Consider the following 26,161-nt stretch of genomic DNA (forward strand, 5'->3'; position numbering starts at 1 on the left):
AAGAAATAACTAGAAATAGTTTCTGAACTGACCCTCGTTGCTCAAAACTATGTTAGTTGCCACTCCAACTGGGAGCGTTAGTAAAAAAAAACTGTTTCTGGGAGCCAGGACGTTTCATCACATTTCCAGTAGAACATCAAGACAGCTGGACTCATTACCTCTTTCTGGAAGTCGTGATGAGCCATCCACAGTTACCCATTTGCAGCCATCCAGAGCATCAGCAGTTCGTGTCTGCAGAATACCTGTGGTAGTATTTTCCTGTGTTCTTCTTAGTCATATGGCTAGATGATATAATCCATAGAGATTTTCTCTGTCTGTGACCTGCCTCACTTGTTACATTGACCTGGCTGATGGGTTCTGTATCAATTGCTCCACAGTGACTCATGTCCACTTTAACAAGAAGGCTCAAAGCATAGCTGCCTTCCCTTCCAACACTCAAACCTTGTTAAACATCCTTCAGAAGTTTATGGAAAATTCAGGAGACTGTAAATGTACACAGACCAGTATTAAATAAGTTTTCCCTTAAGAGTCCACCCATTGTTTCGTCTTGTCTTTATAGGTCATTTAGAAGCTTCACATGATTCCTTTTCCTTGCAGGTCAGATTTTTCAATCACCTTGATTAATTTTACCATTGATGAGTATAATGTAAATGCTTTGATCAGCCTCATTTCAATGAAATAGCTTTGGGGCAGTAAACCTATACATAACTCATATGATGGCAATTATTGAATTTTCTTGGCAGACAGGCAGACAGATAATAAAACTATAGCTATAGTCAATAATGTATCTTCTCAGATGCCAGTTTCTATAACAGGTTTGTAGTTCTCCATATCTTTAAGGCTGCCATATAATTCAATAAGTAAACAAATGGCTGATCACATTTTTTACACCCCTATGCATCTTCCAGATATTTTGTAATGCAGATCTATAGATTAAAATCAGTTAAAGGACAGATCAATGAGATCCCGCTAAAGAGATGGAATGCATGATGAAATTACTGAAAAAATGTGTCTGTGTATTTCTCAATATGAGGTTGATTTCCAAACCACAAATATTTAATTTGTTTGTTTAGTCTGGATAGCTATTATCCCCATCCAATCTTTTCAAAATATTGGGCATACTTTCATCTATAATCAACAGCCTATTCAGAACAGAATTGCTGCCCAATTTTGTATTCTGAACTTCAGCATATCTTAAAAACCCATATTGATAGAATTAACCTCAATTAATTTGGCGGCTTTTCTTGTTTTTACTTCATTGGGAGCAACTGCTGTATTAGATTAACTTGAACATCTCATTAAATAATGTGTAACCCATACCACCTGTGATCTGCTTCATCTCTGTTTTCAAAATAATTTCCTGATAACTTAGAGCAGCTTCAATACCATGGTGCTATGAGTGATAGGGCAAGTAATTTAAGAGAAGTGTTGTAGATGTTTTGGTCATGTCAATACAATGCTACATTGAATGTATATCAGAGTACTATATAGGGTAAAATGATTCAAAATCATTTCGAATGGGGTTGGCAACCTCATTGCCAACATTATGGGATTATTTTACAGATGTAAGTATTTGTAATTGGAATACTGAGGATTCTGTGAGAAGCACATACATCAGCCATGACAATTTAAATGATAGTATTTCACTGGCATTTCTTGCATAAGATGTTCTACATGTGTTTCAAATGATCAACAGTCCATGTTTCAGAGATTTTAAAAATGAGAAGGACTCATGAGATTGGTAAAACAGAGGATATTGGTGGGGGGAGCTATGTTAACCTATGTGGTCAGTGAGCTCAATTGGCAGTGAGCACAAATGCACAAATGTTCTGGCTAGATGCTAGTCTTGTGGTGGACAACTATAGGATGGAACATAGGGTGGAACTATAATTAAATTGACTGGATATTCTAGAATAGATGGTTGGAAGTAAAATTATTCTAATCTATGTCTGATCATTCCATTCTTGAATAGAAACATTGATTCAAAAGATTTGTTCCCCAACATTTAAAAATGCTTTACTTGGTGTGTGTAATTGTCCATTTCCTCCTTTTCTTCACATCAGGCCTATTGGAAAAAGATGAATCAGCTTCTACAAACCTTGAACCAGAAGCTTGCAAGTCTTAACCATGGCCAAGAAGGGATAGTCAAGATCAGTGCAGCTGTTTCAGATAAAGTGGTAGCTTTTAAAAGTAAACCTCCATCCATCCAAAGAGAAATGTTGAATGTCTGCAGTGATCCATATACTTTGGCCCAACAGTTAACTCATGTAGAACTGGTAAGTGGATAATAAATCCTTGGTTTCATCTCCTGGTTATTTATAGAGATAAAGTCTGGAAAAAATCTGAAAAATTCTTGTTGAGATTTGTAAAATGTATAATCCAGTGTGAACATTTAAGTCAATCGCAATGTCATTCCTGTTTGACTGCAGTCCAGGAGGACTCATTTATTGGCAGAGAAGTATCTATCTGCATTGCCAATGTTCTCTGTATTCTGTCAGCAAAAAAGTAGCAAGACAGGAGCCAGGAAGTAGCAATTGTGGTTCCCTCTTCCTGTCTTTTTACTTAAGAAACAATCCAATTCATTTCCAATAAAGGGGTCAAGATGATTTAGACTAGATCACCTGATGGCTGATGGTCAGGTTGTGCTGGGTGCCAACTGATGCAGTTTGGAGTATGAAAAATTAAATCATGTACCACAGTTGATTTTTAATTGTTTCTATTATGTATTTAAATGTTTGCAGAAAAATACATAAAGATGGGTTCGTGTAGAACAGGGGTTCCCAAACTTGGCAACTTTAAGACTTGTGGACTTCAACTCTGCTGGCTGGAGAATTCTGGGAGTTGAAGTCCACAAGTCTTAAAGTTGCCAAGTTTGGGAACCACTGGTGTAGAAGATGTCCTCATAATCAACCCATAGTTGCTGATTAAAAGTAACAAGTTCCAATGGGGAAAAGTGGGATTTTAATGGGAAAAGGTTGTGAGGAGGCACTTTTAATTTATATTTGCTTTTTTTTAAAAATAGATTAATTTCTGAGCTTGCATCTCCTCTTGAATCTTTTTTATTTGGACCTGAAGCATTTCCTTTTTTTTAAATTAATTTGTTCCTTGTTGCTGTTAGAAACACCAGTATAATATTACCAATTCATGTTTCTGTACACTTGTCCTTTCTAACTTTCTAACTAGACAAACTAGACAAAAGATTACATTGTGATGATGTTATATAAATTTTGAAGGACGGACATGACCCTGAACATTGGCAACAGACCAGTAGCTTTTTGTTAAATTAATTAATGCATGTTATTTTCCCCCTAAAATATTTCAGTTTGTTTTTCAGTTGAATTGAATTCAGCTTACGTGTTATATTAAAAGTGGAAAAAATTCTGAAGGGATTTAACTTGGTCTGATTTTTTTTTTACATCTTAAAAAACTGGCATTTTAATATGGGTGTGTAGACTTTCTATCTGTACTTATGAAATACCTTAAGCTCAAAAATATCAGGACTATCTTAAACTTAAAAGAAGCCAATCTTCTTAAGCCCTTAACCTTCCCTGCTTTTATGTTTATTTGTTTTTGTGCCTTTGAGTCAGTTTTTGACTCCTGGCGGTTGCCTGGGCTAGTCTCTGCAGATTTTTTCACAAGTGGTTTGCCATTGCTTGATTTCCTAGGGCTGATTGGAGTGATTGACCGAAGGTTACCCATGTGGCTTTGTGCCTCAGACAAGACTAGAACTTTGGTATCCCAATTTCTAGACTTCTAGACCACTACACTAATATATAACATGTTTCTATGATTCTTTATGTCATAATACATCAACATCCTAGTGTATGTTGATCCTGGTTCTGGGAAATTTCCTATGCTGTATTCACATACGTAACATTTCTATGGTGATACAGAAAGTATTATACAGAAGTGTGATATAGAAAAACATAGTATACCACCAGATGGGCCTGAGACACTTGGACTAAGGACCTGGGGTGCCACACAGTTAGCCCCTATTTTAATCTGAGCTTCTCTATAAGTGTTACTTATAGTGATTAAACCAGAAGAGGCCAATCAGGCAATGGTGATAAACCACTTTTAAAATCTACTCCCAGTTCTAGATGGTGGTACTTTAGGGGCTGTAAATAATCAATGCACTTGATTCTCAGGGGTGCTCTTTTATTCTCTCATTTTATCTACTGCAAAAGGAAAGACTGACTCATATTGGTCCTGAAGAATTTGTTCAAGCATTTGGCCATAAAGATCCCTTGGACAGCACAAAGGTATTTGTGCCCATATTTTCCTTTTTGTCTAATCCGTATTATTCATTTTAAATGATTTCTTATGGTATCTACAATTGCATGAATGTATGATTTCCCCATGGTGGGAAATAAGTTAGGGAATGACTACAGACAAAATGAAATGAATCTTCTCACAAAATATTTCACTGTTCCCACATATGTAAACTCATACATGTGTAAATCTGGATGCCCAGACAAGATACAAGCAAATCCATAAAACATCAACTTTTCAATCCTGCTATCAGCAAAAAGTCCATAAAGGGTTGCCAGAACAGTGCAACGTAATGTCTTATTTTAACCTTGATCAAATAAAGCCACCTTCTATTCTTTCCTTTTATATCTAACAATCATACCATTGTTGTAGGATTTGATTTATCTTCAGTTCTTCTTCATATCATTAGAGAGATTTCTTCAAGCCTTTCATAAACCATTCTTGTAGATTCTATACTTTGTCTATCTTATCAGATAAAATTTGTTCCATATCTGTCATTACTTCATTACCATCTTTAGACATAATCTATCATAGAAGCAGACATCATTACTGGCAGCGCTGATATTGTACATACTAACCTCTGATTCCATTCTTAAAAGATCTCCTTTAATATTTCTGACATAATGTTTTGTATCATTCTCTAAATCCCAGTATTAGCAAACATCAGACGTTTCCTAACAGAACAATTAACCAGTGTAATAACTTGCCTTCAGAAGCTGTGGGAGCTCCATCACTGGAGGCTTTTAAGAAGAGATTAGACAGCTGTTTGTCTGAAATGGTATAAGGTCTGCTGCTTGAGCAGGGGGTTGGATTCGAAGACCTCCAAGGTCCCTTCCAATTCTGTTATTCTGTTAAAATGTAGCAATATCATGCTACAAATTGAACATACATGCAGCTTTTCTTGGCTTCCTTTCTATGTTCTTCAGGAGTACCCATCCATCTTTCCCTGACTTTCTGAAAGGCCACGATCTGTCAGGCAGGCAGAGATGTTACACTGCCAGGAGGAAGTAGTGTGTCAGCTGAACCCTCCACCTCCTTCACAGCAGCCACATTGACAAGATAAAGGCAGGAGCTCTTGGCAGGCAGAAGAGGCCATAAAAATGACAGCTAGGGCAGATTGTGCCAGTCTAGTCCCTTTTTCAAAACCCCAGGAGACAAAAAGCTGGAGATCAGTTAGGAATGTTTGTTATTCAGGTCAAAACAGCAAGAGAATTGAGGAAACAAAGAGATGGTTGGGAAGCATAAAAGCCCTCTTCTGGTCTAAAATCTGTTGTTTTGGTAACAAGCTCACTTATTCAGGCATTGACTTTGCCTTTTCTGCAGATATCATAAGCCTTTTCTGGTCTGGAATAAATGAGGAATAAAAAGGTTGACCGTCTACATTATAAGACGGTGTGCCTAAGGGCTTCAGTGACAGGTCAGTTGTAGTCAGGTTAAGAATCTGTCTTCTTTAATAATCCATTTGAAATAGCTCAGTTGTGAGAACAATCTCAGAGAAAATCATGCTGATTGCTATCCTTTGTATTGTATTCGCTTTTGGTTTTCCACCCTTTTATCCTTTTTAACAATAGTCTGCCAACTTCCACATCATCCAGTAAAAACGTCAGGTTCCCAATGCAGCTGGAATACTACACTGCTTCAGCTACATAGGCATATTTTGTTTATTTTGCAATATTTGTAATATTTAATCAGAAACTCTGAGGAGTGGGTGGGTCATTAATACTGCTATGATTAACCCATTGCTTCTCAACCTTGGCAACTTGAAGTTGGGTGGACTGGGGAATCCTGGGAGTTGAAATCCACCTTTCAAATTGTATTAGCCAATTTGAGACCTCTCGATTAGCCTATCAAGAGATTGTTGGTTGCTCTGTACATTTTGGTATCTTGGAATCCATTGGAAGAGGGAGGGAGGGAGGGGGGGGGAGAGAGAGAGGGCTGTTCCAAGGAAGTTGGCTTAATTTAAAATTTAACATTGTTTAAAAACCAAAACCCAAGTCATTTTTTCGTAAAATGCTAATAAAAAAATAATAATTTGTTTTATATTTAGGCTGGTGGTCTGAACATTTGCATCAGAGGCTGCTACAGTTTCATGAGCCTTACTGTAATGTCCTTTTAAATGCCTCTCTTTCATCTCTAATTATAGCTGAAACATATCAGAAGTGTAGGGTTGTGGCAGTGGAACTGATCATGTAGCAAACAACAGGTGTGAGAGCGGGATTGCCTTTTCCCGCACTTCACTTTGGCTATAATTTCCTTATCTTTCTGTTGTTTATTGAATAAACCTGCTAAGCATCTGGTAGTTATGGCGATTATCATTACAAAATAAAGTTAGCATGTAGTTGGTGTGTGTGAAGGATCAATTAACTTTTTCAGGACTGTTGTGCAATTTTGCACAACTTCGGTTCTTTCATGGGAGGATGAGGGGTTTCTTTCTTTGGATCTTGTGAGCAGAATGTTACTAAATCTGAGTTGTTGGTGCAAAGAACAAGACACACTGTGCACTGGTACAGTCTTCCTTGCTTGTACTGCCGCATGTCCTTTTATTTATTTAGCATTTGCAAAATCTGGCTACTGTATAACAGTATCCAAGACAGTGTGTTTAGTTGGAGGCCTGTGTAATCTGTAGAAAACACAGTGGACGTGGCTATTAAATGAAATAAAAATAGATGAGAAGTAGATGTTGGTGGAAATTAAAGAAAAAATGTCTAGAAATGAAATTAAGTTAAATCAGTCAGCAAGTTTTAAGAATCGGGGAAAACAATATAATTCAGACTCTGGATTGAAAAGAAAAGGCTGCTGCAAAGGGAAGAAAGTAAGAAAATATATCAGGTATGAAAGAATTAAAAAAAATATAGAAAGTGAACCCAAAAGTACAGGTAATCCTTGATGTACTACCAAAATTGAGTTCAAAATTTCTGTTACTCAGGTTTTATGACTGGTATAAGACAAGGTGACAAGACTGGAACAAACTGTATATATTGTGATTGGGCAGAAGGATAGACAATGTATTAAGTAGGCTAATTGTTAATGGTTGAGACTAGATGTATTTAATGTGAATGTATGGTCACTTCGACTTCGCGGTACTGCATTGTTTTAAATGTAAAAGTAATAAAAATATATCGGGGAAAAAATTCTGTTACTAAACAGTACAGTTGTTAAGTGAGTTTTGCCCCATTTTGCAACCTTTCTTGTCACAGTTGTTAAGTGAATCACTACAGTTGTTAAAGTTAGTAACCTAGTTGTTAAGTGAATTTGGCTTCCCCATTGACTTTGCTTGTCAGAGGGTTGCAAAAGAGCCTGGGACACTGCAACCATCATATGAACCAGATCCCAAGCATCCAAATTTTGATTACATGACCATTGGGATGCTGCAATGGTTGCAATTGTGAAAAATGGTCATAAATCACATTTTAGTGCCGTTGTAACTTTGAATAGTCACTAAATGAATGATTGTAAGTCGGGGACTACCTGTAGTAGCAAATAGAACTCAAAATAATTTGTTAACTAGACAATACCATCCCAAGCAAGATTGCTGTATATGGAAAAGGATGCTTAAGTCACTTCTTAAATGACTTTTGCCGCCTCTTGCCATGAACCACAACAGCAGTGTTATTTCTTTTCTAGTTATATTCCACCACACTGAATTTGCTTCAGGCTGCTTGCATTTTAAAAGTTCTTCCTGCTTTACATAAAATTTCATCATCTCTCATTAATCAACTTTAGCCTTAGGAGATGTTTTCTGCAATGGAGAAATTTGCAAATATTGTGAAACCCAAAAATCCCAATGGCATTTTTTTCTATATTTATTCCACTTATGGGAATCCCCTTTTCTCTGCATAAAAACTTCCTCCTCGTTGATTTATTGTATCCTTAAGGCCTGAGCTGGAAATGATAACATTAATAAGAGGTATTTGTTCTAATATTTCCTGATACCCTCTAGCGGTTGCTAAAAGTTATACAAATATTTCAATATACAGATTCATAAATGCTTTTAAAATACTCTCTGTGGCTGGAATCTTTTTCAGTAGTTTAACCTTGCAGAGTGTGCATACCAACTTGGGAACAAGTCCCATTGGACTCAGTGGGAATAGCTACAGAGTAGATGTTATTGAATTGCACCTTAAGTCTCTAGATTGAAATTCATTTGAAAGAAAGCTGGGAGGTCCCAGTTGTGAGTGGTTGCCTAGGAACCTCTGTCTAAAAGGTTTAGGTCACAAGAATGACATTTGCTGATGAATTTTGCCATTTGGGTGACTTGTTTCACAGCAACTAGTGATATAGAGGTAGGTTAAGATAAAGAGGTCAGTAGCAAAGGTATTATCTTCTGAAAGAAACAATTCTTCAAAGCAAATATCATTCCAATCAAGAACCAGGGCATTCGCTCCCTTGTCTTCCCTTCTCATTCTCAGAAATATTGTTTTATGTTAGACAACTCCGATGACAGCCTCAGCCATTGCATTTGTCAACATTGACGAACTCCTCTGTTAAAGGCACAGATGAAATGTGGCTGTTATACAAAAAAAGGACATTCCTCTGATTTCACTTTCCAGATTCTTGTTGCTCTTTGCGAATAGCACTATCCTGCCTGTTAATATCTCAGTAGATGGGGTGGAGGTGGGGAGCATTCTGAACAGTTGCTGTTGGCAAAACAGAATTGCTCATCGTGCATCGATTTGATTTGCAGAAAGGGCTGTCGGCTGTGAAATCAAAGACATCTGACACTTCCCATCTTTTTATATTTAAAACAGAGTTCCATATGCCCAGCCTTTCAGGCAGTCGTGTGTACACATGTCCACATGTTCAAAAATATACATTCTGTTGTCTCTTGAGCAACATTTTTAGATACCTTCAATAATTTAAAACAACAAAAACTCGGGGGGAAAAAACCCTGGAGGATTTAGTTCATGTCATGTTTTATCTTTTTATTTTTTATTTTATTTTCCAGCCTTGTTTCAGTGAACAGAAGAAGACTAGTAATCTTGAGGCTTATGTGAAATGGTTCAATAGACTCTGCTATCTTGTAGCAACAGAAATCTGTATGGTAAGTGAGATTCTGTTATACCGATGGCATCATTATGATATTTTGAAAGCATTTGGTAATAAATTCTATGGAGGATTGTTTTTTCTTCTTCTCTCATTAAAAATAATTGTTTGAGCGAGTTTGTCTTTTTTAAAATGAATAAAAGCTTTAAGTTTGCATGCATTTCACAGAAGTGTTGCAGTAAACCTCAAGCAATGATCAGGCTGTCAATGCAGTGAACGGTTCACCGACAAATGCGCACTCGACAAAAGTGCGCCGACGAAACTGCGGCAAGGAAACCATGAGGTCGAAATCGCACCGATGAATGTGCGCAGAAGCGCGCTGACAAAAGCGTGACTTCAACAGGACTTCCTGGGGGCGTGGCCTGTTGCCGAGGAGGGCTCCACCGAGCTCCTCAGAGATCTGGTCTGTATATCTAAATAAGATCATAGATAGCACTCCTTTTTGGCTAAGAAAGGGGCAGGGAGTAGCTCTGTAGGCTAGGGTCTATTCGTAAGCCACAGCCTTTTTCTTTTTTTGGCTGTGGATAGAGATTAGATCCAGCCGGAGCGGAGCTTTTATCTCCAGCCAGTTCTTCTCAGCTGCCTTTTTTTTTTTGGCAGCCCCAGACAGGCTAGCCCCCCCCCAGGACAAAACAAAGTTTTTTCAAGCTAGAATTGATACGGGCGGGTACCACTCCTGTGAGATTTATGCTTTAATTACTATCTTAAATACCAGCACCATTTGTCTTAGAGACTTCTTTGTCTAAACGGACTTCAAAATGGCGATTTCTCTCCGTGGATGATTGATAGTGGATGTACTTAGCCGGTTTTACCTTCCTGCAGACCGCTCCTTAACAAAATAAACCCTTCTTCTTTGGAAACAGAGGGGAGCAAAGTGCTGCTTATCTGTTTATTTATTATGGCACCCAGGTCAAAGAAGTGTCTTGCTACAAATGTGTCTAAAGAATTTAAAGAATTTTTACTGGAACCACAGCCTTTGTCTCCTATGCCTTCTACTGGAGAATTTTTAACACAGGAATATCTCTTTAAAATGTTTAATGATTTTAAACAAGAAATTAAGGAATTTGTATTGGAACTATATGATGATTTAAAGTCTAAAGTTAATCAAATGAAGGCGAATACGTTCGCAGCCGTGTCTGCCCTGTCAGATTATTCTGCTGAAATAGAAAACAAATTGGAAGGCTTGGAGAAGGCAAATTTTAATTTGACTACCAATATTCAAATTTTACAACAAAAAATTAGAGACACTGAAGAACAGCTTATGATGATAAATTTTAATAGGAAGGCATTTGCAATAAGAGTCAGAGGATTCCGTGAAAAGGAGCAAGAGAATCTGAAACAGACCTTTGCTGAAGCCTTCAGCCATGCGGTGGGAAGCCCGGGACTTAACTTTGATTGGCAGATTCGGAAAATCTATCGCCAGAACTCACTGATAGCGGAACAGCGACAGCTCCCGAGGGACATAATTATACATTTCTCTACAAAAGAATCTAGAAACGCGATTGTGCAAAAGTTTCATAATAACACTCTCCGAGTTGATGACCAGGACCTGATTGTCTTCAAAGATATACCTTTCCAGATGTTGAAAGCAAGAAGGGACTACACCTTTTTAACTAAAGAGCTCAGGAGTCAACAGATTCGATACAGATGGGAGGCCCCTGCCGGCATCACGGTTACATTTGAGAATCAAAGATTTCGTCTTAACTCTGTTTCGGAGGCTCGAGACTTCTATTGTAGGACTTTGAAGGCGGGACTTCCTGACTCACTTGGAAGAGAGGAGAGACAAGCGGAAGGAGAAGGCAAGCAACAGGCCAGGTGGCTGCAAGATGGAGGGGGTAGCCTTTCCTCCCCCGGAGAAGCAGAAAAACGGAGATCGAGAATTTAGACATTTCAAAATATTCGCCAAAGTTGAGGACTGAATGGGGGTTTGAGACCTCTCTCCGGTAGAAAAAGCGGACTAATTCTTATTAGAAGGGAAAGTTGGGTGAAACTACCTTGAGCTAGATCTTAAATTAATGTCAGCATAAATTTGATAGTGGTAAACATCAGACAAGCAAGGGATGAGGGTAAAATATATGTGGAATGATTTACGTTGTTTAAAGCTTATTAGAAGAGAAAGCCGGTTGGGATTATCTTAAGATAGGTATAAAAAGAATGCGGAATGATTTATGTTGTTTAAACTTTGTTAGAAGGGACTACTTTAAAACAGAAGGTTAACTGACTCTTGCTGAAAGTATTATTTGAATATGTGGAATGACCCATGCTATTTAACTCTTATTAAAAGGGAAAGTTGGTTGAAATTACTTTGAGTTAGATTTTAAACAAATGTCAGCATAAACTTGATAGTGGTAAATATCAGACAAGTAAGGGATGAGGGTAAAATGCATGTGGAATGAACTACGTTATTTAAATCCTATTAGAAGAGAAAGTCGGTTGGAATTATCTTAAGATAGAAATTGATTTCTGTGTAAAGTAATACTTGATCTACGCTGCTTAAATTTTACTAAGAAGGGGAAGCTTGGTTAGATTATTTTGAATTATTGCTTGAAAAGGAGGTTAAGAAAGATCATTTACGCTGTTTAAATTTTATTAGAAGGGAAAGTTTGATTACTCTTCTGTAAAGTAATATTTGAATATGTGGCATGAACCACGTTGCTTAAATTTTATTGGAAGGGATCATAAGGTTTAGGAAGAGGAACGGGAGAGTCTACAGAAGGTTGGGGTAAATAGCAAAGAAGTAAGAGACGAGAATAAAATATAGATAGAATGATTTATACTATTTAAGCATAGATAAAGATGGGGGGCTGAGATCAACACAAAGAGTGGTTTCTTTTTTCTTTTTTTTCTTTTCTCTTTTCTTTTCTTTCTTCCTTTTTTCTGTTTTTCTTTCTTTTGACATATTACTTTTATTTTTTAATCCATATGTATACAAGATATTTTAGACAGAAGGTAGTGCCAGGTGTGGGCCCTGGGAAGTCGGGAGGATTAGGGATGGGGATTTGTGGGGGGGGGTGTTAACATAGTCTTAATAAGAACAAGAATGTATTTATATACGGTGGTTCTTTTTTTCTTTTATTTCTTTTTTTTTTTCCTTGGTTCATTTTACTTTTATCAGATTAAACAACACTCGAATAAAGGCATACACCAAGGAGGGAGGTAGAGGGAAAGAAGAGGGAGGAGTAAGGAAGGAGTAAGGGGAATGTAAGGAGGGTGTGTGGGGAGTAAGGGGAGAAGGAAGGCTTGAGGGGAAAGGGAAGTAGGAGGGGAGTGCTAGAGGGAGAAAGGAAAGTTGGAGGGGGTAGATGGGGTGTATGGAGGATGGAAGGGTTAGGTGGGGTTGTGAATGATGAGTTGTGTTTCCTTGTTATTTGTTCGTTTTATTCCCTTTTTTTTCTTTTTTTATAGCAAATACCCTGTATATAAGTGATTCCAAATGGAATGTGAAAAATGAATAAAATATATTTTTTTTAAAAAAAAGCGTGACTTCAACAAACAACTAATAACAACCTAATAACCCTAACTCTAATCCTAACCCTAAACCTAACCCTGAACCTAACCCTAACCCTTACCTTAAATCGCACTTTTGTGGGTGCGGTTTTGTTGGCGCATTGTTGTGGGTGCGTTTATGACATCACGGTTTTCTTGCCACGGTTTTGTCGGTGCGGTTTAGTCGTGCGTGCATTTGTCGGGTCACGATCAAACTTGGCTATTGAGTGGCATTCTTGTTTTTTTTCTTTTTATTATTAATTTTTATTTTTATTTTTTCAATATAATGTTTTTTGTTTTTTTTGAAGAGAACTTTTTTATTTTTCTTTTAAAAAAACAACACAAATATGTCATCATTTGTCAATCATTAAGACATTGAAGTACAATTTTTTTTGTTGTGTGTACCCCTCCCTCCCTCCACCCCCCCACCCCCCCTCCTCCTTCCCCCCCCCCCGACTTCCCAGAACCCGTACACGGTATGGATTTTTAACTAACACAGTCTAAAATCTATTGAGAAAAAAGAAATTAATGACATTCTAGATTGACCTTAGCTTCTTCTTACTGAACTGACTTTTAACAGTTTAAATCATTTCTGATCTTAAGCATAGGCTAACTGGAATTTCTTAGTCCCGTATTTATTTTGTATATAGTCAATCCATTTTTTCCAGTCTCGTTTATATCTCTCATTTGAATGATCTTTGAGATATGCCGATATTTTAGCCATTTCAGCTAAGTTTGTTACTTTCAATGTCCATTCTTGGATTGTAGGCAAGTCTTCCTTCTTCCAATATTGCGCCACCAACAGTCTTGCTGCAGTTATCAGGTGCAGAATCAAATTGGTCTCTACCACTGTAAAGTCAGTACATATACCTAGTAAAAATAACTGAGGAATAAACTTTATCCTTCTTTTAAAAACATTTTGCATGACCCACCATATTTTTATCCAAAATGCCTTAACCTTTTGGCAGGTCCACCATATATGATAATATGTAGCATCGAGAGAACCACACCTCCAACATTTAGGCTGTACATTTGGATACATAGAAGCCAACTTTTTAGGATCTAAATGCCATCTATAGAACATCTTGTAAAAATTTTCTCTCAGATTTTGAGCTTGTGTAAATTTCACATTTCTTACCCAAATTCTTTCCCATGTATCCAACATTATTGGTTCCTCAATATTTTGAGCCCATTTTATCATACAATCTTTAACTAATTCTGTTTCCGAATCCATCTGTATTAATACATTATATATCCTCTTTATATGCATTAAGCTTTGATCTCTTATTTGTTTAAACAGATTATCCTCAACTTGAATAAAACCAATTTTTTGATTTATTTTCCACCTAGCCTGTAATTGCCCATACTGGAACCATGTTTGAACTACCTTCTCCTCTTTTAATACCTCTAAAGATTTTAATTGTAATACCCCCCCTTTCCGAGGTAAGAAGCTGTCTGTAAGTAATTCTGTCCTGTTTTTGTGCTGTATTCATATTTTCAATTGCATGTCTAGGAATTGCCCACATGGGTATCTTGTCATTTAATTTATATTGGTATTTCTTCCAAACCCGCAATAAAGCATTTCTTAAAATATGACTTTTAAAGTTCTTATCCAATTTTTTGTTGAATAACAGGTAAGCATGCCAACCAAATACCAGATCGTGTCCCTCAATGTTCAATATTCTATCATTGGTTAAATGAATCCAATCACTAATTACAGATAATGCCACTGCATCATAATATAGTTTTAAATTAGGTAGTTTCAATCCTCTCTCACGTACATCTTGCATTATTTTCATCTTTACCCTCGGCTTCTTTCCTGCCCACACAAATTTGTTGATACCCTTCTGCCATTCTAAAAGGTTCGCATCTTTTTTAAGTATAGGTAACATTTGGAAAAGAAATAAAAATTTTGGTAAAATGTTCATTTTCACTGCCGCTATCCTGCCCAGCAAAGATAAGTGCAATTTCTCCCATTTTTTCATCTCTGTCTGTATGCTATGCCAAAGTGGTTCATAATTATGCTTATATAATTTCCCATTTGAAGTTAAAATGTTAACTCCAAGATATTTAACTTTTTTAACTACCTCACATCCTAGCATCACTCCTAATTCTTCCTTTTGTTTAATATTCATATTTATAGCTAATATTTTGGTTTTTCCTAAGTTTATTTTAAAGCCAGACACTTGACCATATTGATTAATCGTATTCATTAGAACCATACTGGATTCCTGCGGTTGTTCCAATATTATGACCAAATCATCCGCAAAAGCGCGGACTCTATATTCTTGCTGTCTAATCTTGATCCCTTTTAAACCATCCAAGCCCCGTATTTTATTCAACAATACTTCCAAAGTTATAATAAACAATAATGGGGACAAAGGACAGCCCTGTCTTGTACCTTTTCCAATTTGAAAAGAGTCTGTTAAACTTCCATTGACTATGATTTGTGCTGTTTGCTGTTGGTATATTGCTTTAATTGACTGTAAAAAATTATCTCCTATCTGCATTTTTTGCAATATCTTCAGCAGAAATTGCCAGTTAACTCGATCAAAGGCCTTCTCAGCATCCAAAAATATAAACGCAGCAGGGATCTGGTTGTTCTTTCCCAAATATTCTAATGCATTAATAATTAATCTGACATTACTTTTCATCTGTCTCCCTTGTATAAAACCTGTTTGGTCCGTATGTATCAATTGTTGAATGACCAACATTAACCTATTTGCTAATATTTTAGTAAAAATTTTATAATCTACATTCAGTAATGAAATAGGTCTATAATTTTTGGGTTGAGTAGTATCTTGATCTTCTTTGGGTATCAAAGATATAAACGCTGTCTTCCAAGATGGAGGGACTTTACCTTCCGTTTGAATCATATTAAATAATTCTCTAAGAGGTTCTACCATTTCTAACTGTAAGTTTTTATAGTAAACCGCTGTCAAGCCATCTGTACCTGGTGCTTTCCCTGACTTTAATTGCTTAATTACCTGTAGGATTTCCCCCGAGGTTATTGGTTGATTCAATTTTTGCCTGTGTTCTTCTCTAACTGAAGGTATTTTCTCTTTGTCTAAATATTTGTCTATGTCTAAACCATTAATTTTATCCCCTTTATACAGTTCTGTAAAAAATTCCCAGAAAGCCTTTTGAATCTCTTCCTGTTGGAACACCTCCTTCCCTCTGTAAATCAGTTTAGATATATTTCGAGTTTTCCTTTTTTTCCTAATCTGATAAGCTAACCATCTGCCAGGTTTGTTTGCATTACAAAAAGTATTGTGTTTTGCATATAATAAATTAGTAGCTACCTGGTCAGAGATCAACATGTCAAATTGAGATTTTAATATGTTAATAGCTTCCTTAACCTTTGTATCGTCTGGTTTCCTTGTTAACTCCAGCTCTTTTCTCTTAATTTCCTCTTCCAGTTCTGTTCGTTTTAACCCTTGCTTATTTCTATGTGTTTTATTTATATTCATCAAAACTCCTCTCATATACGCTTTGCTTGCATCCCATACAAATTCCATAGATGTACCCTTATTCATATTCAAAACAAAATATTCAGATAGTAATTTTTTACAATCATTAATATACTTTTCATATCTAAATAAATTTTCATTCAGTCTCCAAGACCTTCTTGCCTGAACTACCCTTCCCAACTCCATCCAAACTGGGTTATGGTCCGAAAGGACCCTAGCTGCAATCTTTGTTTTCTTGACCCTAGAAAGCAAATCATTAGTGGTTAGAATAAAATAAATCCTTGAAAGGGATTGATGCCTGTCCGAGAAAAAAGTGAAGTCATATTCCTCTGCATTTCTTTCTCGCCAAATATCTCTCAATTCAAAATCATCCATAATGTCAAAGAAAGATTTGGGTAACTTTGCTCGCATCTTGGTATTTAGGCGGGAAATCTTCTTATCTCTCTTAGTGTCTATCATTCCATTCCAGTCACCCAATAGTATACAGGAACTATAGTCCCACTGTACTAATTTAGCATGAAGATTTCTATAGAATCTATCTTGCTGTTGATTGGGAGCATTGACTTCAACAAACAACTAATAACAACCTAATAACCCTAACTCTAATCCTAACCCTAAACCTAACCCTGAACCTAACCCTAACCCTTACCTTAAATCGCACTTTTGTGGGTGCGGTTTTGTTGGCGCATTGTTGTGGGTGCGTTTATGACATCACGGTTTTCTTGCCACGGTTTTGTCGGTGCGGTTTAGTCGTGCGTGCATTTGTCGGGTCACGATCAAACTTGGCTATTGAGTGGCATTCTTGGAGTTCATACTCCACAAAGAAGGTTATCCCAAGGCAAAGAAAGGAACAGATCTAGGTCACAAAAAATAAATGTGATTTTAAGATTAAATTTATTTAAGATATAAATCCAACCTATGTGACTCTTCGGCTCTTATTACTATAAATATTATTTAAATTTAGATGCTCCCAACTCTCAGTGACCATGGGTGGTTACAAATTTAAAAAAACATTAAAAACAAGAAAAAATGAAGTGATAGACAACAATGAAGAATGAAGATGGGAAGAATGAGGGAAAACTGGATGGGAATGAAAGAATCTCACATAGTCCAAAGGAGGGTTGACACTCATACTTGCCAAAGGCCTGGGTGAAAACCCAGGTTTTCAAGGTCCTTCAAAACATCAGCAGGGTGAAATCAAGGAGAAACTCAATCTAGACAGCAGATGCTGCTAGGGAGAAAGGATCAGCCTTACAAGGTAGACCAAGACTCTAGGGGTGCCAAAAACTGATTTTATTAAGATTGGGTATTGAAATTTTTCTCTATTATCTTCGAGTGAAGTTGGGGGATGCCTGAGATGCTTTCAGCTGCTTCCCCACTAATCTGAGTTTCTCCAATCTTTATCTGCTTGTTGCCCTGATAACAGATCTTCCCTCCATCCATCAAGGTCATGTTTTTTGTTCTCCAAAGAAGGCACATTTCCAGGATCCCAATAGAAGGCATTGTTTAATTGACAAATTGGCCAGGCAGATACTATGGGAGACAAGTGATATCTACTGTATGCCTTTTGGGGCTTTATAAGGAAACAATAAGCACCTTGAATGGCACCCTGAAGCAGGATGGCAACCAAGGTATAGGTGTTACATGGGTATACCAAAGCATGCTCATTATTTTCCCATTCTGGACCAGCTGAAACTTCAAGGGTGACTCCCTGTACAGCATATTGCAGTAGACAAGCAATGAGGTGACCAGGATACAAGTATTATCTGAAGAATCCCTGATCTAACAAATAAACAACAGATGTATCAAATGAAGCTATGGAAAGGCCTTCCTGATTACAGCTCCCATCTGCTCATTGAGTCCAGGAAGACTCCCACTCTTTAATGGTGAAATAGAGTCCCCATCTAACATAGGCAGTGGAGAAAAAATGAACTTATTTGTGGTCTACAGAACTAAGACAGACATTGAGGATGCCTTTACTGCCTATCTAATTAATTAAACCCTGGGAAAAAATTATAACAGTTGTCATTGCGCTGATAATTTGCTAGACAGGATATTTCTGGAATTAATTGTCTTTTGTGTATACGTTTGTCAGATCAGCAGTGAAGACTTATTTTTTAAAGGTATACTAGACTTCAGTCACTGTCTAATTGGAATTTTGATTCCTAGAGCTACCAGGAGTGAATGTCAATAATCAAAGTGATTTGAATGAGATTATCCAACATGCTAAACCATTGGATTGAGCAGTAAAAAAATAAGACATTTCCTATTGATGGAGTGATGACATTTTAATCATATTTTTTTTTACATTTTCATCTGCTTGTTTATTTACAGCCTGCCAAAAAGAAGCAGAGGGCACAAGTCATTGAATTCTTCATTGATGTCGCCCGGGAGTGCTTTAACATAGGGAACTTTAATTCACTGATGGCAATCATCTGTAAGTGTGCCCATGTCACTTCTGTATCGCTTTAAGGGTATTCAACAATTATTCTGTTTCTTAATGTTCTCCTCCATTGGTCATCTTCTTTCCCTCCAGCTGGAATGAATATGAGTCCAGTATCTAGGCTAAAGAAGACCTGGTCAAAAGTGAAAACAGCCAAGTTTTTTATTCTTGAGGTAATACATTGAGAGTTGTATGTTTGTTGAGACTTGAATGTTCATAATCGAGGGTCACATGATTAAATGGAATTCTCATACCATGTCAGATTCTTCACCCAGATATCCCAGAATGGAAAAGTTCTCACAGAAGAGTAAATTCATTTCAATCCAGATACAATCACAAATAAAGTAGGAACAAGCCACATACCCCAAAAAATTAACATTAGGAAGCGTATTATATGCATCCTTAGGAATTTATTCCATAAAAACATAAAGAGGGAGAATAAAAGGAGATAAGAGCCAAGGTGGCGCAGTGGTTAAATGCAGCACTGCAGGCTACTGCTAGATCAGCAGGTCAGCGGTTCAAATCTCACCGGCTCAGGGTTGACTCAGCCTTCCATCCTTCCGAGGTGGGTAAAATGAGGACCCAGATTGTTGGGGGCAATATGCTGACTCTCTGTAAACCGCTTAGAGAGGCCTGAAAGGCCTATGAAGCGGTATATAAGTCTACTGCTATTGCTATAACAGAAAGTGACTGATCTGCAGGGGGGGAAATCAAGTCATCTTCTCAATTCACTTGTGTGACGTAGTCTTTTTATCAAGTTATATAAACTTTGTGATGGAAAGATAATACCAGCTTTTATCTGACTCGAGAACTTACACATGGCCCTTCTCTCTTCACACACCACCACTCCCTCTTATTTCAGCACCAGATGGATCCTACTGGCAATTTTTACAACTACAGGACTGCCTTAAGGGGAGCTGCTCATCGGTCCCTAACAGCACACAGCAACAGGGAAAAGGTAACATTCTTATTATAACTGTAAACGTTTTACATGCCACCTCCAGGATTTTATCCTTGTCCTGTGAAGTGAGTGAGGCTGAAAGACAGCTGCTGGTGATAAAACATGGTCTTCTACTTGGATACATCCAATTTTAGCCTTGCAGTCTAACTACACATTGTGTAAAACAGTATTTCTCCTTCCATAAAGTAAGTAAGTAAGTAAGTAAGATCTTTATTACGGTCAAAGACCAGCAATGTACATTTGTCTTTACACTATATTAAAAATACTAACATTAAAATGTAATTAAAAGTATTTACATTAAAAGTGGATAATAACATTATGGTCCAAAGATTGTTAAAGGTATGTCCAGATAATTGGTACAAGATGGTACTATACTGTAGCCAATTTTTTTCTTATGGACATTGCAGCAGCACAGAACTTTGCCACTGCATACGTGGTAACCGGGTTAGTGTCCTGGAGGAGAAAGCCTAGATAAAGTGAAGTGAGTGAGGCTGAAAGACAGCTGCTTGTGATAAAACATGGGCTTCTACTTGGATACATCCAATTTTAGCCTTGCAGTCTAACTACACATTGTGTAAACCAGTATTTTGCCTTCCATAAAGAAAAGCTGTGGGGATGTCATACATGCAGAATTACAAGATTGTCACATAACTAAAAACAGCACTGCTTGTGCCTTTGTGATTATCCCAAATTTGCTAGTTTGGGCTAGTGGTTACAGTACCAGGCTGGAAACCAGCAGACTGTGCCTTACCTATGAAAGCCAGCTGGGTGACTTTGGGCCACTCGGTCTCTTTTAGCCCAACTTGCCTCACAGGGTTGCTGGTGTAAGAAAAATAGGAGGAAGAAAGAGTATCAGGTATGTTTGCCATCTTGAATTATTTATAAAAAATAATAAGGATAAGATAAAAACAAATAATACCTTCCCAAGAAAACTGTATTCATGTGATGATTTATTTAGAAATATTTCCTAAGTAGATACAATTAAACCATAATAGTTAGGTTCATATATCATTCTAAGTAAAAATGAATTAAATTATATGATTACTATGGGTGAACCAAGTGTATAGTTTCCAACATCCCTCAATATTTAACATGCTGCAGTGGGAAGATGAAATTTGGAATCTAATAACATCTGGAAGCAGATGTTTTACCCCTTTCTAAAATATTATTACCTCTTAGAAGGATGCAGTAGACAATATCTTTATTCATGCTGGGAAAAATGTAATAAAATCTTATGATTACTTATTTAAGGACAATATTGCTGATCCTATAAGCAAATTCCATTCTTGTCTTTTGAAGGGTATGTATAAAATAGGATGCTTAGAGTTGTTGGTTGGTTTCTTTATCACTTGAATAAAGAAAACATAATATTTTTCTACATTTCCTATGTTAGACAATGGCTAATTTTTTTAAAAAAGTTAAAAATTGTCAGCCTAGAAGCTTGGATTTGTGAACTGCCGGAAGCAAGATCTGTATGGATAAAGATAAAGAGAGTGCAAGAGACAATCTGCTGTTTCAATTTAGGCATATATAATATCATGAAGTGAATTATTTTAGGCAAATTAAAGAGATGAATATCTTAACACTTTAATTGACAATCTTATTTGCCTTGCAAATCTTCAACACATTCAAGTATGTGCCATTCACATCCATTGCATTCTAAAGGAGTATTATCAAGAAGCAAATGCCTGATGAATTTAATTTGGTGTACTGAGAATAAAGGAAGCTAAATAGGAAAGCCAAAATGATGTCATAGAATCTTGGCCATCAATGCTTTTTTGGAGGTTGGCATCCATCCCTTTACAGTTTTACCTGAAATTATTTAATTTTGTTATTTTTACCATTTATATCAACATACATTGGATATGAGACAGTTAAAAAGCAGTAGGAATTTATATAACCAGCGTATGAAAAAAAGAAGCAATAAAGGGCAGCATGGAGAGAGATGAACTCAGTGTGACAGAAATAAAATCCAAACTCCTGTCAATTAAAAATGGTTGAATTAGCATATTAAAAACTGAGAGAAATAGCAACATTTTGCCGGGGAAACTAATTAAGGGTAAATAGCTAGAGCTGCTTGCGTGGGGTGATCCGGTTACCCTGGGCACACAGATACAAGGGGCTTCATTGAAAGTGTAATTTGATGTTTGAGAAAATCAGATTTATACTTTCAATCAGTGAAAATATAATCTCAAGCATTATTTCAGTCTTCTGAAGTCATCGGTCAATCAACAGACAAAGAGAGGGAAAGTGAAAGGAAAGGAAAGCACCAAAATAAAGTGCAATGAGAAGGGAATGGTGGGATGTGAACATTATGCCTTTTTTTCTTTCTCAGAGTTTTATAAAACAAGGAATCTATTCTTTCCTGCTGCTGGAAAAAAATATCTCTTATTTCACATGATTTTAGAGTCACAAAAAGGTCACGATGGATGGATGGGCTCATGCAGGAAACAGCAATTCAGTAGATGTTTTGGTCTTGAACCTTATAGCTCTAATCTGAATTGAGCTCAGAAACTTACTGAGTCCATGCAGAGTAGTTCGACATCTTATTGGAAGATGACAGATATGCATTACTGTAACTTTTGGTAAATAAAGGATCCAAAATCAGTCTTATAATACAGTCATTGTAGGGTTTAGCCTTTTGTGCTTCCTACATACTTTCTTCCTATTCTCTAAAAACCTCTTTAACACAGATGAATAGAAATGGTGCACCAGCAGATTTTCACACCTGCTTCTTTGATGTTAAGAGAGAAAAACAGGAAGGCCAACTTCCATAATATTTCATTAGGCATTTCCACCACAGTTTTGCCCCATCAGAGTCAACTTTGAAATCTGTTTAATGTCCCAATATTTTAGGGAGCTGAGTCAGCCTTCTGTGGTGTGAAATTTCCATTAGATGCTCTGTGAACTTTGGTTCAGGGTAATATTTGCATTGGCCACTAAGCACAGAGGCCACACACACACAGATTGATCTGTAAAAGAGTCCAAAATATTGTCAATGGAATTCTCTTATAGCTTTTTCACGGGCTGCTGTTTAGGTTTTATATAGGACTTCCTTGCAGCTAATTGTTACCCATGCAGTAATTAGCAAGTGTATAGTTGTAGAATGGATACTTGTGTCCTGTCATTGCTCTGCAGTTTGTGATAATGTATTTCATTTTCTCTTTTACAGAATTTTAAGGCTGAACTTTTACTAGCAGAGTATAATAGGAAGAGAAACTGAATGATGTATTTATTATGTACATCCCAAAGAAAGCAAATTACTTGTTTCTCTTTCAGGTACAGTGTAGAGAAACAATCACAAATAACTTGAAGATGTATCCAAATGATTGACTTGTTTATTGGTATCTATGGGCTCTGGAGATTTGATTGACAGCATTCCAGTTTTTATCACCAGTCACTGGCATTGCTGATAAAGCAAACTTGGGAGAAGAACATTGTACCTTCAGTTTCTCATCTTCAAGAATAGCTGATTTCATTGCAGGACAATGTGAATGATTCCTCCCTCTTCCCTAGCATAGATAGGAAAACCATTTGTCTGAGCAATGGTTTCTGATCTCAGAATTTCATATTAAGCAAATCTAAGATTGCCTCTCTCCCTCTTCCTTTCTCTCCCTCTTTTTCTTTTCCTTATCTGCAGCATACTTCTTCAGATTAAGCTGATAAATATTGCTACTCTCTGTGTGTGTGCTTGTGTATAGACACATAACCACACATAGAATACATGCAATTGTATTTTCTAAGGCTCTAGATTAGAAACCAAGGGACTGTGAGCTCTGTTTCCTAAAGGCATAGAAACCAGATGGTGACTTTCAGACTCTTACTCTCTCTTGAACCAACCTACCTCACAGGGCTATTATTAGGGAAATAGAAGGGAATATTATATACACTGCCTTAAATTGCAAAAATAAATGGATATCAATCTAAGATGGATGGAAAGGGAAGGAAGGAAGGAAGGAAGGAAGGTAGGTAGGTAGGTAGGTAGGTAGGTAGGTAGGTAGGTAGGTAGGTAGGTAGGTAGGACGGACGGACAATTGTACCTCTTCAGGCTAATCCGAGAAAATGGCTTTTTCTATAATGAATTATCTTGTATTCAAAATGAGTTGGGTGTTGGACTACATCTTTGCACTGGTTTCTACATGAGCTTATCCACTCCAAATTATACAGAATTAGTTATAGTTAGAAAAGTTCCAAATTCAAAATGAAACTATACATGTAAAGGATAATATAGCTAAAGTAAACCCATGCTGTTTCACTTGATTTCATTGGTGTTGATCCATAACAAAATCAAGCTCTGTATAAAAAGCATTTTATCCATGGGTGCCAGTGTTACAACATAACTGAACATATTTTATTCATATGTGGGAATGTCTGCTGCGTGCATCACAGGTTTTTGCCACAAATATCTGTTCCATATGTTTGCTAAAGGGGATTAATTGTCAATGTTTACATGGCTTTGTAGATCCCTCTATAGTTTGTTGATATTTACTAAATTCACATTAAAATTTTCCTTTGCATAAAATGATCTTATTTACCCATTAAATATTAACCTGTTAAACAATAATACCTAATCAGTCAAACACCTGCAATGTATTTAGTCTTTGTGGAATTATTGTACCTATGTTTGTGTCCTTTGCCTTTGTGTGTCCAGGGAAGATTAGTTCAGCCCTGCAGATATTTCATGGAACCATTAGGCCTGGCTCACATTACTGTTTGTTCATTAGAATTGAAAAGTTAATCTCTTTACTTTGTGTGAGTTGTTTTTTGTGCATCAATAATAAAACAGCCAGAGACAATTGTTATGCCATTCTCTTCACAGATTGTGATCCCCTTCTTCAGCCTACTGATCAAAGATATTTATTTTTTGAATGAGGGATGTGCAAACCGCCTTCCAAATGGGCATGTCAACTTTGAAGTAAGCACAGCAAGTATTATTTATCCCAGCAAATGTTTCCTATACCATGGAGCTTTTGTTTCTATATAAAAAGAGATTCTTGCAATCTTGTTTCAAGATATATTTTTTTCAAACCACAAATGCATTCCATGTGTACAGGGCCTGCACACCAGTTAGCTACACAAGAGAATTTTCTCAGCTCCTTTCCCCATCTTTAAAAAAAACATCCCCTGAAGATCAAAGGGACCTGTTCAGGTGATAGAAGAGGATGTAGTCAGAAACATCGATATTTACTTTGCCTACAAAGTTATATTTTTCTCCTTATAGGATTCTTTAGCTCCCCTTCTTCTCCGCAACTATTTTTCTGTTATCACCCTTTCCTGCTCTGGGTATCAAACAGGGCCTGCTTTCTTCCAGCAGAATTTTGCAGGGAAGGAGAATCATAGCAAATTGTGTCTTCCATCTTATCACTTAAGAAAATGAGGTATTTTGGGGAGGATTATGACCTGGGAAGCAGCAGTAGCTACCCTGCAGAGCAGTTGGAATGGAAATTAGCTGCTGTGGCAGCTAATGCAGAACTGGGAAACATCTCCCCCCTCCCCCCCAAAAAAAACCACCCAGGGGCAGAAACCCAAGTCTTAAGGGACAATTTTGTTTGCAGAAGCCAAGTGAGAATAGTACACATAATTGACAGTTTATGCTCCTGCATATGTTATACATCTACAATATCAGTATTTAATTTTTAAATAATGTTTTACAAATTCAAACTGAATGAAGTACCCTTGGAATAAAGCTTTGCATCAGTATTCACTACCAAAACTACTCTAAAGTCCAAGGATTGTGTTAAAACAATAAGCCTAATCAGGTTAAAAATGTCAGATGAATATATTATTCTTTGGTTTATGGTTATTTATTAATACCAATGAGTATTTAAAAATAATCCATCTAATTAATATGTATGATAATAATTATTCAAATAGATTATTAGTGGTGAATTTCAGTTATTATTACTGTTTATGTCTTATATTGATGAATGAATTTTCATCACTATATTTATAACTTGATATTTTTTCATATATTTACTTAGTCTTTACCAAGAATTTAGCCTTTACTGTCAAGTAAGAGGTAATAGTAAAGAAGTTAAAGAAGGGATCTGATTTGGAATTAATGATGTATTATTATAATTATGTCAATACTTAGCTATATTCATATATTGTATAAGTACTTCATCTTAATTAGTGAGATGCCTAATTTTAGAAGGCTGCCAAAATAGTCTTGCAGCAAATTTATGTAAAGCACATAAGCTGTTGAATTCCAGATTAAAGTATTTTATCCATTCCACATTACAGAAATATAGAAAAGCTTCACAGGGATCACATACTCTGATTTTTTGCAGACATGTTATCAGATTAATATTGGATTATTCTGGAGACTCAGTCCTAATTTTTCTGGAATATTATTTTCTTTGATCTAAACATTTCTTTTTAAAATTGATACAGAAATTCTTGGAACTGGCTAAACAAGTAGGAGAATTCATAACATGGAAACAAGTTGAATGTCCGTTTGAGCGTGATGATAATATAATCCACTAT

General features: G+C 36.6%; 1 protein-coding gene across 1 annotated transcript in view; it reads left to right on the top strand.

The window, feature by feature from the left end:
* The window catches only part of RASGEF1C (RasGEF domain family member 1C), a 108,484-nt gene that overhangs the window by 72,395 nt on the left and 9,928 nt on the right, over window positions 1-26,161 (top strand). The window contains exons 5-12 of the mRNA XM_087709491.1: window positions 2,064-2,276; window positions 4,188-4,262; window positions 9,218-9,313; window positions 18,606-18,708; window positions 18,808-18,887; window positions 19,577-19,672; window positions 24,495-24,590; window positions 26,069-26,161. The exon at window positions 26,069-26,161 is cut by the window's right edge and continues 31 nt beyond it. Of these exons, the coding sequence (XP_087565617.1) occupies window positions 2,064-2,276; window positions 4,188-4,262; window positions 9,218-9,313; window positions 18,606-18,708; window positions 18,808-18,887; window positions 19,577-19,672; window positions 24,495-24,590; window positions 26,069-26,161 (852 nt within the window). The remainder of the gene's footprint in view (window positions 1-2,063; window positions 2,277-4,187; window positions 4,263-9,217; window positions 9,314-18,605; window positions 18,709-18,807; window positions 18,888-19,576; window positions 19,673-24,494; window positions 24,591-26,068) is intronic.

The sequence above is a fragment of the Thamnophis sirtalis genome, unplaced genomic scaffold (genome assembly GCF_051295495.1).
Source record: "Thamnophis sirtalis isolate CommonGarterSnake01/CBP01778 unplaced genomic scaffold, rThaSir2_p1.2 scaffold_3, whole genome shotgun sequence".
NCBI lineage: Eukaryota > Metazoa > Chordata > Lepidosauria > Squamata > Natricidae > Thamnophis > Thamnophis sirtalis.